At 40.6% G+C, this 14,774-nt stretch overlaps 3 protein-coding genes across 5 annotated transcripts; all 3 read left to right on the forward strand.

Moving 5' to 3' along the window:
* Window positions 1–310: 310 nt before the first annotated feature.
* On the forward strand, window positions 311–3,506 carry LOC133727188 (rRNA (cytosine-C(5))-methyltransferase NOP2C). The gene is made up of 9 exons (XM_062154807.1): window positions 311–482; window positions 576–720; window positions 814–904; window positions 1,336–1,533; window positions 1,656–1,876; window positions 2,034–2,165; window positions 2,601–2,668; window positions 2,744–2,805; window positions 3,187–3,506. Exons 1-9 carry the CDS (start codon window positions 364–366, stop codon window positions 3,318–3,320), a joined length of 1,170 nt encoding a protein of 389 aa, XP_062010791.1. The 5' UTR covers window positions 311–363; the 3' UTR covers window positions 3,321–3,506.
* A 453-nt stretch (window positions 3,507–3,959) lies between these two features.
* Window positions 3,960–7,643, forward strand: LOC133716625 (oligopeptide transporter 7-like). Of its 3 annotated transcripts, none has more exons than XM_062143311.1 (6): window positions 3,960–4,271; window positions 4,375–4,957; window positions 5,459–6,028; window positions 6,121–6,376; window positions 6,615–6,797; window positions 6,909–7,643. In XM_062143311.1, exons 1-6 carry the CDS (start codon window positions 4,238–4,240, stop codon window positions 7,521–7,523), a joined length of 2,241 nt encoding a protein of 746 aa, XP_061999295.1. In that variant the 5' UTR covers window positions 3,960–4,237; the 3' UTR covers window positions 7,524–7,643. The 3 variants fall into 3 exon arrangements, with proteins under 3 accessions (XP_061999295.1, XP_061999306.1, XP_061999302.1); XM_062143322.1 differs by having other exon boundaries at window positions 4,386–4,957; XM_062143318.1 differs by having other exon boundaries at window positions 4,392–4,957.
* Window positions 7,644–8,533: 890 nt separating this feature from the next.
* On the forward strand, window positions 8,534–11,056 carry LOC133716645 (protein NUCLEAR FUSION DEFECTIVE 4-like). The gene is made up of 3 exons (XM_062143329.1): window positions 8,534–9,159; window positions 9,360–10,156; window positions 10,258–11,056. Exons 1-3 carry the CDS (start codon window positions 8,830–8,832, stop codon window positions 10,739–10,741), a joined length of 1,611 nt encoding a protein of 536 aa, XP_061999313.1. The 5' UTR covers window positions 8,534–8,829; the 3' UTR covers window positions 10,742–11,056.
* The last annotated feature ends 3,718 nt before the right edge of the window (window positions 11,057–14,774 follow it).

Here is a 14,774-nt window from a genome sequence, read left to right on the forward strand (position 1 = left end):
GTAATGTTTCATTTTCAATCAAAGAAATATTTAAATTTTGTAAATCAATCACGATACCATTAAATTATAATAGTGGACTTTTATTCATTCCAATTTTATCGAATGTTCCTGAATAGATAGATGTAGACTTCTAATGACTTCTAATCTAAGATGTAAATTTTTTTTCACTTGCAGATGAGCTAATACGCCTAATCTTTTAGTTAAGAAATAAATTACAAACAATTAGAGGCTCTTAAAGCAAATGACGGAAAATAGAGGGTCCAATTCGAAAAAAAAAAAGAAAAGTAAAAACGGTTTTAACCGCGAGCCGCCAAATAAACTCAAAACCAAAACGGTACCGTCTAAGCTGGAGGTGCGAGTTCAATGGAAGAAGAAGCTTCAAACTCATCGGCGTTGCCGGAAGCCTTCCTCGATTTCCTGAAACACAACGGACTCGACCCTTCCATCTACACCGCCTGCCACTCCACCCCTCGTTACATAAGGTTCACTACTCTCTCTCTCTCTCTCTGTAACTCATCCATTCCTCTACTGAGCAATATCGATTTTGATAGGGTTTGATTGTTTTTGATTCACAGGCTGAAACCTGGTTGCGAAGCTCAAATTGAAGCAATTGAAGGTGAAATCAAGTGCAAGCTTGAGAGAGTGGAGTGGTTGCCTGGCTTTTATTCTCTTCTGCCAGATGTTCAAATCGCTAATTCAAATGCGTACAGAGATGGGAAGGTGAGTAAGAACTAAGAAAAGTTTGATTGCTAGCAACAAAAAACTAAATTTTGATTGAAAGATTGTGTCTTTGTGGTTGTTTTGGAGTTTCAGATATATGGAATCGATGCGGCGTCAGGAGCTGCTGTTTCAGCATTGGATATTTCAGCTGGAGATCATGTTCTTGATCTTTGCGCCGCGCCGGGTAAGTTGGTTTTTGATTCCTGATTGGTATTATCGCAATGCGGTTTGAATTGAGCTCATTATTTGGTAAAATGCAATGTTAAATATGTAGGTATAGTGTAAATTTATCAACTTTGTGTACTGATTTTCTGGTATTTGTTGCATAATGAGCTAATGGGACTGGATCTTGCTGGTATGGTGGACTAGTTATGTTATTTGATTTAGAAACATAAAGTATAAGTAGTCAAAAAATTGCAAAAGCACTCGTAGAGCTTTAAAGGTTAAACTTTAACAAGGCCGGGAAAGTGAAAGCGAAGATGGTTACAACAGTTTATAGTGTTTGGGAAGCATCTTTAACAACCTTCATGTGGGAATATCTGATTCAGTTACTCTGATGACTTTTCCTTGCTGGAAAGTTGCTCACCTTGTTTTAATTTTTTGTCTATGTTTCAGGTGCTAAGCTTTGTTTGATATCAGACATTCTGGGTGATTCGGGTTCAGTAACTGGCGTTGATGTTTCAAGACACCGACTAGCGGCTTGTAGGACAATGCTGCAGAAATATGCATTGGGCAATCGCTGCCGGCTCTTCATTGCTGATGGGACTACTTTTTCCATCATTCCCATGAGAGTTCATGCCAATTCTAAATCATGTAGTTGATCTGAATCCACATTTGACAAAAGCTTTATAATTGTCGCTGTGAAATCCATGAGAATGCTGTTGCAAGCATCATGCTGTTTTTGATATGTTATCATTCCATCTAGAACTATGCAGGTGAATCTGGACTAGAGGAAAATGTGACATTTAAGGAGTGGACATCTAGGAGACCATGGAAAGAAAGGAAAGAGGCAGCTAGGATAAGAAAAGGTGGTGCTGTGCTTTCAGGTCCAGAGCTCATCTATTATGGCTGCCAATCTGGTGTTGTCGGGCTAAACAAAAGTGAACTGTACCGAACTTTTTGTGACACTGAGTTTTTGAGCTGTGGCTATGACAAGGTAAAACTGTGTTATCTGTTTGTCATTTCACATCTCTCTCTCTCTTTAACTAATAAAACCTTTTTACGTTTTGGTTATGTTACATCTGTGGTGTTTGTAATTGAACATTATTGCTAGGTTGGTTGTGTTTTACTAAGCTACTTAGATCTTGATTCAGGTCCTAGTTGATGCAGAGTGCACTCATGATGGATCAATTAAACATGTCCAAAAATTTGAACACTGGGGTTGGGACACTCTTCAACGCCGTGTATTGGATGCAGAGAGAGGTGATAGCCTCACTGCACTTCAGGTATGTGATCTATGCTTTTTTTTATACTTATTTGTTGACTTTGCTCCGTTGCATATTGTCAAAGTTCCAATTGATGGAGGATTAAACATTTCAGCTTCCTATTTCTGATAAATTGTATAAGGTTAAAATCCCAGTCATAGTATTCCTTTTCACAACTGAGAAGCTATAGCAATATCCCTTAGAGTACTAAGAAGTTTAAAGGTTTGATAGTTGAACACCATATGGATTCTTATCATAGTCTGCTATGTGAAGAAGAAATGGGAGGAGAGCCATAAGCAGCTTGATGTGATAACTACCTATATGATTTTGCCTTAGTATAGAATTTTATGGCACAACTCTAACTTCATATTTGGATACTGCATCCATGCATGGTCCACTTTTGACTGGTATGAGCTCCTTATTAAACTGACAGTAACGTTTTCCCTTGGCTTGCAGCTAAAGCTCCTTACGAATGGTTTCAGATTGCTAAAAGCTGAGGGGCTGCTTGTTTATAGCACTTGCAGGTGCCTTTTTCTGTTCCTTTAGCTTTGAGTTACACAAAATTGCCTGTGTTTCTAATTTTTTTTTCTATTGATTAGTTTGACAGTTGCTCAGAATGAAGATGTGGTAAAGCAGTTTCTTGAGGAAAACCCTTCTGCGGGTAAAGCCCTTTCTGCTATGTTGTAGTATTGTGGTTTCACGTTAGTTACAGTTATGAGTCCATATATGGTGGCAGTATTAAATGATCAAGTGTTAATTTACCTGTACTGGATAGTTTTCTGTCTACCAAAAAGAAAATTTGATTTCAGCTAATGAATGTTGCGATCGTGTATTTTCTCTCTTTTACTATTCTTTTTCATCAAATAAAGAAAATTGGGAAGTATGAAGTATGTACTCAACTAAACCCTCAAGAAAGCCTGTGGTGAGATGTCAAACCACCATGATGGCTTTGCTTGAGCATATGGTTTTGACTACTTTGCTCTACTTGAAGAGCTCTTGTATCTGTGCTATTTATTTACTTTGATTCCTTCTTGTTCCGCAGAGTTGCAGGCGATCGATGCTGCTGAAAATTGGCCTTGCAAGAACGGGCGACTACCAAAAACCCTGCGCTTTGATCCTTTGACTTCAAACACTAGTGGACTGTTTGTTGCAAAGTTTACAAAATTGGCCATTTAATCAAAGTTTGCTAGACATCTTAACGCCCCTTTGGGGGATTATTTTTGTAATGGCATATATCGTAGTTCATAACTCTCTTTTTCATTGCTAATGACCACAACTGAAATTGGAGGAATATAATTCCAGCAAAAGTTCCTCTCTTCTTTGTTCTTATTTTCCATACAAGCATACAAATTACAAATGGCAGCTGTGAGGCTCACACTTTTTCACTTTATCTTTTGCCCGCCAATTATGGTGTACTGCTCCATTATGAAAACTTAAGTCCCCGGCTATTAATTAGAGGCTGTGACATGATTCCGTTTTCTCCAACTGGAAAATTGATCACAACTGAAACTTCTTAGACCCAGCCCTAGTCACAATTGATACTTGTTCTTAATTACACAGTAATAATACTTGGGTTGATCGTGGTAAACTTGCTCTTTTACCTCGAATAATGCTTTAAAACATCAATGGTTCCAACATGAAAGTAATAAACGATGGTAAACCGAAGTATTATCCATTATTTACCACATTTGAGATTTTTCACACCATAACTACTGAACTACAGCGTCCGCAGTCCGCACACAACATGTGCTGAAAAAAAAAAAAAAAAAAAAAACGCAAAACGTAAGTAGCCATTCTTTCAGTTCCGATCAAAAACGGGTTTGATTCCATTCTACGTAGCCAGCCCTCTGAATCTGAAATGTATATCACCGGAAAGCGGTCCAGATTCAAAGCCGACACTAGCAGCCAAAATTAATTTCAAATCATTGTTCAAACTAGCCACAAATCTTCGTCATCAATGACACCTAACTAATGAGCACAATGTCGGTCCCTATACTCAAAACGAATTTTCAACGACTCCAAAACCCCATTAATTTTTGTACTCCGGCGATGAAAGTATCGAGCTTTCAATCCAGAAACATCGGAGGAGATCGATGACTATTGCACCCGAAATCACTTCCCCTCTTCGTAAGTCTTCAATCTTCATGAATCATGATCACTCGCTTTTTGTTCATATTTATATTTTTATATATTTCCCTCCAAAAATTAACTAACGCATAATTATTCACAGTTCAGAACAAGAACAAGAACAAGAACTATGCTTCGGCTTCATCTCCGGCGCCGGAGGAAAATTCCCCGATCGAGCAAGTCACCCTCACCGTTCCGGTCACCGACGACCCTTCCCTCCCGGCCGTCACGTTCCGAACATGGACGCTCGGATCCCTCGCGTGTGTTCTACTCTCCTTCCTCAACCAATTCTTCTGGTACCGGAGAGAGCCTCTCTCCCTGACCTCGATCTCGGCGCAGATCGCGGTGGTCCCGCTCGGCCACCTCATGGCCTCCGTCCTCACCGACCGGGTCTTCTTCCAGGGGCGGAAATGGGAATTCACCCTCAACCCGGGGCCGTTCAACGTCAAGGAGCACGTGCTCATCACGATCTTCGCCAACTCCGGCGCCGGCAACGTCTACGCGATCCACATAGTGAGCACCATCAAGGTCTTCTACAAGAAGAACATGTCGTTTTGGGTGGCGCTGCTCGTCGTTTTGACCACTCAGGTGTTGGGGTTCGGCTGGGCCGGGCTTTTCCGCCGGTACTTGGTCGAGCCCGCCGCCATGTGGTGGCCTCATAATCTCGTCCAGGTTTCGCTCTTCAGGTAACTTTTCGACACGTGTTGGTTCCTTATTGGTAGTGCAGATTCGGTCAATGTACCTCCGTTGACTGGTTGGCCAAAAATAGAACTTTACTAGTTACTGCTGCTATTGCCAATGATGACCATATTTAGGGTAAGAAGTGCTGAAATGTCGATATACTTTCAAAATTATAGTAAAATTTTGGAAAAGAATCACTAAAACTATATCAAAAATATGTTAAATTACTCGGATTTTGCAAATTTAGAAAATGCTATTGATATTTTTGTATCGTTCAGTGAGATCCCACTTATGTATGTATGTAGGTTTCATTTTTATTAAAAAAGTTATTAGAAAATGTGATCCGAATAGTTTTACTTTTTGAAAAATTTTACTTTTTATTTGGGGTCGGCAAATAGTTTTACTTTTTAATCGAGCAATAAATGTGGTATGAATAGTTTTATTCGAAACAAAGATGATTCGAGTCCTGAATTGTGTGCATGTTATGCATATGTTTGTGTGAACAGAGCATTGCATGAGAAGGAGGAGAGGCCAAGAGGTGGATTAACAAGGAATCAGTTCTTCCTCATTGCTTTCACTTGCAGCTTTGCTTATTATGTTCTTCCGGGCTACTTATTCCCAATGTTATCTTCCCTTTCCTGGGTCTGCTGGATCTTCCCTGCTTCAGTGCTAGCCCATCAGCTAGGGTCAGGACTGCATGGTCTTGGGATCGGTGCTATCGGTCTCGATTGGTCCAGCATTTCCTCTTACCTTGGAAGCCCACTTGCCAGTCCATGGTTTGCTACTGCTAATGTTGCTGCTGGTTTTGCCCTTGTGATGTATGTCATTACTCCTGTGGCTTATTGGCTCAATGTGTATAAAGCAAAAACCTTCCCCATATTCTCGGATGGATTGTTCACGTCTACTGGCCAAAGCTACAACATTTCAGCTATAATAGACCCCCACTTCCGGCTTGACATTGATGCATACGAGCGAGAGGGTCCTCTCCATATCAGTACCTTTTTTGCTATCATCTATGGTGTCAATTTTGCTTGCCTTACTGCCACTGTTGTTCATGTTCTCCTCTTCAATGGGAGGTAATAAGCAACACTTTCTGGATGGTATATAATTAATGTGCAGTCAAATAGAGCTTATATACTGTTACTTACTTTGTGTAATAATGGTGCAGAGACATCTGGGAGCTAAGCAAGTCTGCCTTCCAAGAGAAGAAGACAGATGTGCACACAAAGCTCATGAGAAGATATAAGCAAGTCCCTGGATGGTGGTTCGTATGTATCCTTGTGGCTAACATAGCCGCGACCATATTTACATGCCATTATTACAATGACCAATTGCAATTGCAATGGTGGGGGGTCTTGCTTGCTTGTGGTCTAGCCTTGTTTTTCACTCTACCTGTTGGAGTCATTTATGCCACAACCAATCAGGTACAGATTCATGCTTATTTTACCTGTTCTTCGTTGTTGTATCCACTTCTAAGTTCTAACTGAAAATGTAATCTAACAATAGTCGCTTGAATTTATAATTTAACAACTTAACATGCTTTAATCCCTATATGGGAATGCCCTGAAGGTTACCACATTTGTTTAAATCTTGTGCCACATTCGTCTATCTAGTTTCGTTGCATTATTTCTATAACATCAACAATCTTTCATCGGTGAACAGATGCCAACTTTGAATGTGATCACAGAGTACATAATTGGGTATCTGTATCCGGGATATCCAGCTGCTAACATATTATTCAAAGTATATGGACACATAAGCATGAAACAAGGAATCAATTTTCTCGAAGACTTCAAGCTTGGACACTACATGAAGATTGCTCCTCGAGCAATGTTCATGGCACAGGTTAGCTCCCCATATCTTCCTTTTCCCAAACATGACATTTTCATCAAGTTTTGGTCCACAGGTTGATGGACAACATTTTGTCTCATTTACTTAGGAATGATTTCTTATCAGGTAGTTGGTACTATCATAGCAGCACTTGTGCATTTGGGAACTGCATGGTGGCTTATGAGCACAATCCCTGACATATGCGACAGGGCGTTACTACCAGCAGAGAGCCCATGGACTTGCCCCGGTGACCATGTCTTCTACGATGCTTCTGTTATCTGGGGCCTTGTCGGGCCTCGCAGAATCTTTGGGGACCTTGGCTACTATTCGGCTATCAACTGGTTTTTCTTAGCTGGGGCTATAGCTCCTGCCCTTGTTTGGCTTGCACACAAGGCCTTCCCAACCAAACAATGGATTAGACTTATTACAATGCCTGTGCTCTTAGGGACAGTAGTCAACATGCCTCCAGCTACTGCTGTGAATTTCACTAGCTGGATCCTCATTGGATTCGCCTCAGGCTTTGTTGCTTACAGGTACTACCGCGGCTGGTGGAGCCGCCATAACTATGTGCTATCTGGAGCTCTGGATGCTGGATTAGCCTTTATGGCGGTAATTTTGTACTTGTGTCTAGGGATGCAACATGTCCACTTAAAATGGTGGGGAAGTACGCCGGATGGTTGCCCGTTGGCTTCTTGCTCAACGGAGCCAGGTGTTGTGATTAATGGCTGTCCATTGATATGAGAAAACCTTCTCCAATTGCATTGTATTGGTTTCATAATTCTTTTGGTTAGAGTAGAACTGTATATAATTTGTGACTATTTGATAATGGTTAATACTAAATAGTAAATACCATTCCTTTCACTTCCGGCTCTTGCAACTTGAATCAAAGCAATTTTGCTTGATTGCTGATACTGAACTTCCATTGAAACGATTGCCTTGGTTTCTGTCAGACGTATCACCAGATAGGTAATTTGCTCTTCTTTTCTCAAAAATATTTCACCTACATAACTTCACAGATTATGACTGATAAAATTCAAATTCATCATGGTAAATTTAAGTTTAATGTTACGAGACATTGAAAAATTTAGGATTACATCTAATAAGTAAAAGAGTCGACTTGATAGTACAAACACAGAACAAGGCTGTAGCACTTAAACTAATTTTAACGAGAGTTACAGTCACAGCAAGAGTTCGAAATTTACCGGCTTCCTCCTTCAATCTCCATCTTTTTTCTTTATACAGAGTTTTGTTATGTTCTAGTCCTCATTGACGTCCGAGGATTTTGATTTCTTTGTTTATCCTCATCAACTTGATGAAGATATATTGTGTTTTATGATTGATCAAGAAACCAACTTGCCGTTATGTTTTGATTTCAAACCAACTTGGAAGTTGGACAAACCATTCACTGAATTGTGAAACCGTACATGTACTATACCAAACAAAACTATTTTAGAAAGGTGGCATTCTGGCCTACTCTAGAACCGTGCATCTTTATCTTCTTATTTCTACTTTGTTTTTGAACCCTATACTACTGGTTCAGGTAGTGGTTTTGCTGAGCTTCTCAGATTTATACAATTCTAGTTCTCAGTTGCTTCTGTGGATTTTGACATCTTTGTTTATCCTCCTCTCTTGAAAACAGGGTACCATCATCAACTTGATCATGAATAGGACATTGCATTTGTTTTGCCGTCCATTTTGACAACATATAAAAATAGCTAATTAACATAGCACACATCAGCATTCTTGCAGATGAAAAAAATATATATATTTATACGATATTTACTGATCACATTGCATATAGCTATATCAATGTCCAATAGTGTCCATAGCTATCTGCAAAACCGCTCATTGAATTGTGAAACCATGTACTAAACCAAATAGATTAGATTAAACATTAGTTTGACCAATAATACAACTCATTAATGAAGGCAAAACAAAACTTATAAATGACTTGGTCATGGCCAATAAGCACAACCACAAAGCTCGGACTTAATCAAAACATATCTTTGTCTCCTGCAAAACTTTTTTCTTTGATTCCCTTTTAGTTATGTATCCTCTCCTATCTCCCAAATCTCCTGCAAAAAAATGGTTGGGATTTGTAACAGCCATCTGGGTTCAGGCAGTCAGTGGCAACAATTACACATTCTCAAACTATTCTCATGCTCTGAAGACCCTCATGGCGCTTACACAGCTTCAACTCAACAATTTATCTGTCGCCAAAGATATCGGCAAGGCCTTTGGGCTGCTCTCCGGCATGGCTTCAGATCGTTTGTCGACTTCTACAATTCTCATGATCGGATCACTTGAGGGTCTTATTGGATATGGAGTTCAATGGCTGGTTGTTAGTGAGAGAATCAGGCCTCTTCCATATTGGCAGGTATGTTGGCATTCCTATTACTCTAACAATAATGCTGCTTAAAATTTCCATTAACAGACAGTGTGACATAATATGTTGACGGATTTGAACTTGAACAATCGATGAAATGTGCGACAACATAAATAACATGTTAGATATCTAACAAGAGAACGTACGTTATCCTTCATTTGAAAATTTCATTTCTTTTTATGTGGCTGTAGATGTGCATATTTTTGTGCATGGGGGGCAACAGCACAACATGGATGAACACTGCAGTGCTAGTAACTTGCATGAGAAATTTCACAAAAAACCGGGGTCCAGTTTCAGGCATCTGCAAGGGTTATGTAGGATTAAGCACAGCAATCTTCACAGACTTGTGCACTTCTCTATTCTCCTCAAGCCCCTCCAAATTTCTTCTCATGCTTGCTATAGTCCCTGCCATTATCTGCATAGCGGCGTGCATATTCCTCCAAGAAACCCCACCCGCTTCGAGTCCATCAGAGGAAAAACAAGAAGCAGATGTCTTCAACATCTTCAATATCCTCGCCATTGTTGTAGCCGTCTATCTCTTGACCTTTGACATCACTGGACCTCATGGTCATGTTCTCTCTTTGGCATTTGCAGTAGGACTAATTTTCTTGCTAGCTATGCCTTTGGGTGTGCCTTTGTACACTTTTCTTTGCACATCCGGATCTAATAGTTTTGATATAGAGCGTAAAACACTTGAGGATCCCCTGGTTGTTCAAAAAGCACTGGTGGCAGATTTTGAAGAATCAAAGCAAAGACCATCGATTGGGGACGATCATAACATAGTCCAAATGTTACAAACATTTGATTTTTGGATACTGTTTGGGTCCTTTCTCTGTGGCGCAGGCACTGCAATGTGTGTCATGAACAACATGGCGCAGATGGGGCTGGCACTCGGCTACTCAAAGGTCTCTATTTTCATCTCACTTCTTAGCATTTGGGGCTTTTTCGGGCGCATAGTCTCCGGCACGATCTCTGAATACTACATTGGGTACGTTCCCTCCATTCTTCACTATTTGAACCATGTATATTTTATTTAGTTTTTGGTCAGATAAAATCTGACCTAACTCCTTGTTAATTATTTGTACACAGGAAACATGCCATGCCTAGGCCATTTTGGAATGCAATTGCTGAGATCCTAATGGCAATGGGATACCTAGCCATGGCTCTAGCCATGCCTGGATCTCTCTACATTGGCTCAATTTTTGTGGGCATGGGCTATGGGTTCCTTCTCACTATAACAGTCCCAGTTGCCTCAGAGCTATTTGGTCTCAAATACTATGGTCTTTTGTACAACATTCTGATCCTCAACCTTCCTTTGGGTTCTTTTCTCTTCTCCGGTTTACTTGCTGGTTATCTCTATGATGCTGAAGCTACAAAAACCAGTGAAGGGGGCAGCACTTGTGTCGGGTCACACTGTTACCGGCTTGTGAACTTGATCATGGCCCTTGCTTCTGTTTTGGGACTTGTACTGGATGTGTTGTTGGCCTTTAGATCAAAGAAAGTGTACACCAAGATTTACGAGAGCAAGAACAAGAAGAAGATCATGGGTTTTGCAGTATCAGCAAGATACTAAGCAACTTTTCCGTAGCAATCATATATTTGTGCATAAATAATGTTGCATTCCCTTTTGTAAATTCATATATTTATTTTGTGCATAATTTCATCTTAATTTGTGTTGTATCATTGTATTAATTACAACAGTTTTGTAATCTTTAAGTCAAATATTGAGAAAATATTTGTGAGTGAGAATTCTTCTATATTATTCACAATTGTGTAAGGGATATATATACAAAACCCTATTGTACTATACTTGTACTACACATTAGTACAATCTAGTATAGGAAACTAATTCCTATAAGGAAACTACTGAATACACATATTCTCTAGATGACTCACGCGTCAACTAATAATGACTGACATGTCAACATAATGACTCACACGTTAACACTCCCCCTCAAGTTGGGGCATAAACATCTCGAAGACCCAACTTGCCTAGTGAGTCATAGAACAACTTGCTGGATACAGCTTTGGTGAGTATATCTGCTAATTGTTCCTCAGTAGGAACAAAAGGAAAGGTAATCAACCTTGCGTCCAGCTTTTCCTTAATGAAGTGTCGATCAACTTCCACATGCTTCGTTCGATCATGTTGCACAGGATTCTGAGAGATTTCAATTGCAGCTTTGTTGTCACAATACAGCTGCATAGCTGACTTAGGCTTAAAACCCAAATCTCGGAGAAGATTACGTAACCATAGGAGTTCACACACTCCATGTGCCATACCTCGATATTCAGCTTCAGCACTTGACCTTGCAACAACTTTCTGTTTCTTGCTCCTCCAGGTAACAAGGTTTCCTCCCACAAAGGTAAAGTAGCCAGATGTAGACTTCCGGTCTGTGATACAACCAGCCCAATCAGCATCTGTATACCCACTAACATCAAGGTGTTGATGTTTTGAGAACATTAAACCTTTTCCTGGTGCAGACTTCAAATACTTCAAGATCCTCACTACCGCATCCATGTGTCTTTCACTTGGATTGTGCATAAACTGACTCACAACACTAACTGCATAGGCTACATCAGGTCTAGTATGTGATAAGTAAATCAGACGTCCCACTAACCTTTGGTACCGAGGTTTGTCAGTTGGAACTTGATTAGGATATTCTGCCAGTTTGTGGTTTTGCTCAATTGGAGTATCAATTGGGCAACAATCTAACATGCCTGTTTCTGCCAAGAGGTCCAGCACATACTTTCTCTGACATAAGAAGATACCATCTCTCCCCCTGGCGACCTCTATCCCCAAGAAATACTTTAAGTCACCTAGATTCTTCATCTCAAATTCGGATGATAACCTCTCCTCAAGGCTTTCAATTTCTGCTAGATCATTCCCTGTAATCACCATGTCATCTACATATATGATTAGCACAGTCACCTTCCCCTTTTGGTGTTTCAGGAACAAGGTGTGATCAGAATTGCTCTACTTATATCCAAAGCGTCTCATGGATTGAGTAAACCTGCCAAACCATGCACGGGGTGACTGTTTCAGTCCATAAAGGGACTTCTTCAACCTGCACACAATATCACCTGGTATGTCAGGTATATAACCAGGAGGTAAGTTCATGTAAACTTCTTCAGTTAGCTCTCCATGAAGGAAAGCACTCTTAACATCAAACTGATGGAGTGGCCAATTCAGGTTTGCTGCCAGTGACAATAACACTCGAACAATATTCATCTTGGCTACTGGAGCAAAAGTCTCATCATAGTCAATCCCGTACGTCTGAGTAAATCCTTTAGCCACCAACCTTGCCTTATATCTGCTTATTGTGCCATCTGCATTATGTTTCACAGTGAAGACCCACCTAAATCCAACTAGCTTTTTTCCATGAGGTAGTGGTACAAGTTCCCAGGTGTGATTCTTCTCTAATGCCTCCATTTCTTCCTCCATTGCCTTGGCCCACTTTGGGTCTCCCATAGCCTTCTGCACTTTGTTAGGTACAGATACAGTGGATATTTGATTCACAAATGATGCATAAGGTTTGGATAACCTATGGTGTGACACAAAGTTAGCTACTAGATATTTGGCTTTAGCAGTTATGGAAGGTTCATACCTTTTTGCTGGTTGACCGCGGGTGGTTCTACTAGGTAACACATATGTAGAAGAGACAGACTCTACTGGATTACCAGATGGAGATACTGGACATACCCGAGTTGGAGCTTCTTGACCAGAGATTTCAACATTAGGGGGTGGAGTATCAGGTAAGGGGGAAGCCTGTATCGAATCTTCTTCAACTTCAGAAGTCGATTGGTCGACGTCGATGTCTTCTTGTCTGGGGATTGACATGTCAACTCCCCCTTTTTTTGATAGGTCGACTGCTTGATTAGTCGACTGTAAGATTTCTTTGACTGATAGGTCAACTCCCCTTGTCGACTGGTCATTAACGACTTCAAGTCTAGGGATTGACATGTCAACTCCCCCTGTCAACTCTGGAATGTCAGCAGTGCTTTCTTCTTCTGCATCTTGATTCTTCTTCAATGCTCCACCAACATACATCTCTTCAAAAAATTCATTCTCCCCCTGAAGAGAGTTGTTGGTGGGGGAGAAATAGCACATGTCTTCATAGAAAGACACGTCCATGGTGATGTAGAACTTCCGTGTAGGTGGGTGATAACACTTATATCTTTCTGATGAGAACCATAGCCTACAAAGACACACTTCAGAGCCCGGGCATCCAACTTTGACCTCTGATTTTTTGGTATGTGGACAAAGGCAACACATCCAAAGACTCTGGCAGGTAGGTTATGGAATGAAGGAATAGAGACATGGGTTGACAAGACTTCGAAGGGAATACTCCCCTGAAGGACACTAGAAGGAAGACGATTAATGAGGTGGGATGCAGTTTGGACCGCTTCACCCCATAGATACTTGGGCATACGGGCACCAAATAATAATGCTCGGGCTATGTCTAAGAGATGACGGTTTTTACGCTCGCTCTGACACACCATTTTGCTCTGGTGTATGGGGACAAGTAGTTTGATGAATTATGCCTTGTTCTTGGAAGTGCTCCTGGAAAACACTATTGACAAACTCCCCCCCCCCCATTATCAGAACGAAAAACCTTGATAAGGCCATTAAATTGTGTTTGAATCATTTTTTGAAATGCTTGAAATGCAGGGAATACAGCATCCTTAGACTTAAGCAATGCAACCCATGACAATCGAGTACAATCGTCAATAAATAGAACAAAATAACGCATTCCAGAAAGAGTGGGTTCTTTGGAAGGTCCCCACACATCAGAGTGAATAATTTCAAAAGGAATGGAACTTTTATTAGAAAGACTCAATGGGTAACTGACTCGATGACTTTTTGCCAAAACACAAGTTTCACAATGTAAGGAAGACTCATTAATGCCAACAAATAAAGAGGGCATAGTTTTACGCATTACACTGAAAGAATGATGCCCTAAGCGTCTATGCCATAACCACACTTCATTTAATTCTCTAGAATTCAAAGTCAAAGCGACTGATGCAATCTTCCTTGGCTTCTCCCCAGCATATGCTTGGTCCAGATGAAACAGTCTTCCCCTCAGATACCCCCTGCCGATTACCTCCCTGGTCAGAAGATCCTGAAAAAGAACATACATAGGAAAGAATGTTACAGAGCACATGGATTGAGTATTGAGCTGGGGAACCGAGATTAGACGATGAGACAAGTCAGGCACATATAAGACATCATGTAAAACTAAGGTGGGTGTGACTCTTATGGACCCAACGCCTAGGACAGGGAAGGACTCACCATTGGCATTTATAACATGTGACACACTAGGAGTGGATAAACTAATAAAGTATTTCCTATCATAGGTCATATGATCAGAAGCACCAGAATCAATAATCCAAGTATCTGAACCTACAAAGTTTGAAACTTTTAAAGCAATACCAATCTTACCAGTACCTCTACCAACCATTGATACTGAAGGATTGTCAACTCTGCCTGTGGTATGATCTTGCCCTGCAATACCAAGGTACTCCGAATTCTGAACTAGATGGACAGCTGCCTTTCCTTTCCCTCGAGGTCCTGTTGGCTTAGGCTTGCTGAAATATCCAGCTGGATA

This window comes from Rosa rugosa, chromosome 1, assembly GCF_958449725.1.
Source record: "Rosa rugosa chromosome 1, drRosRugo1.1, whole genome shotgun sequence".
Classification (NCBI taxonomy): Eukaryota; Viridiplantae; Streptophyta; class Magnoliopsida; order Rosales; family Rosaceae; genus Rosa; species Rosa rugosa.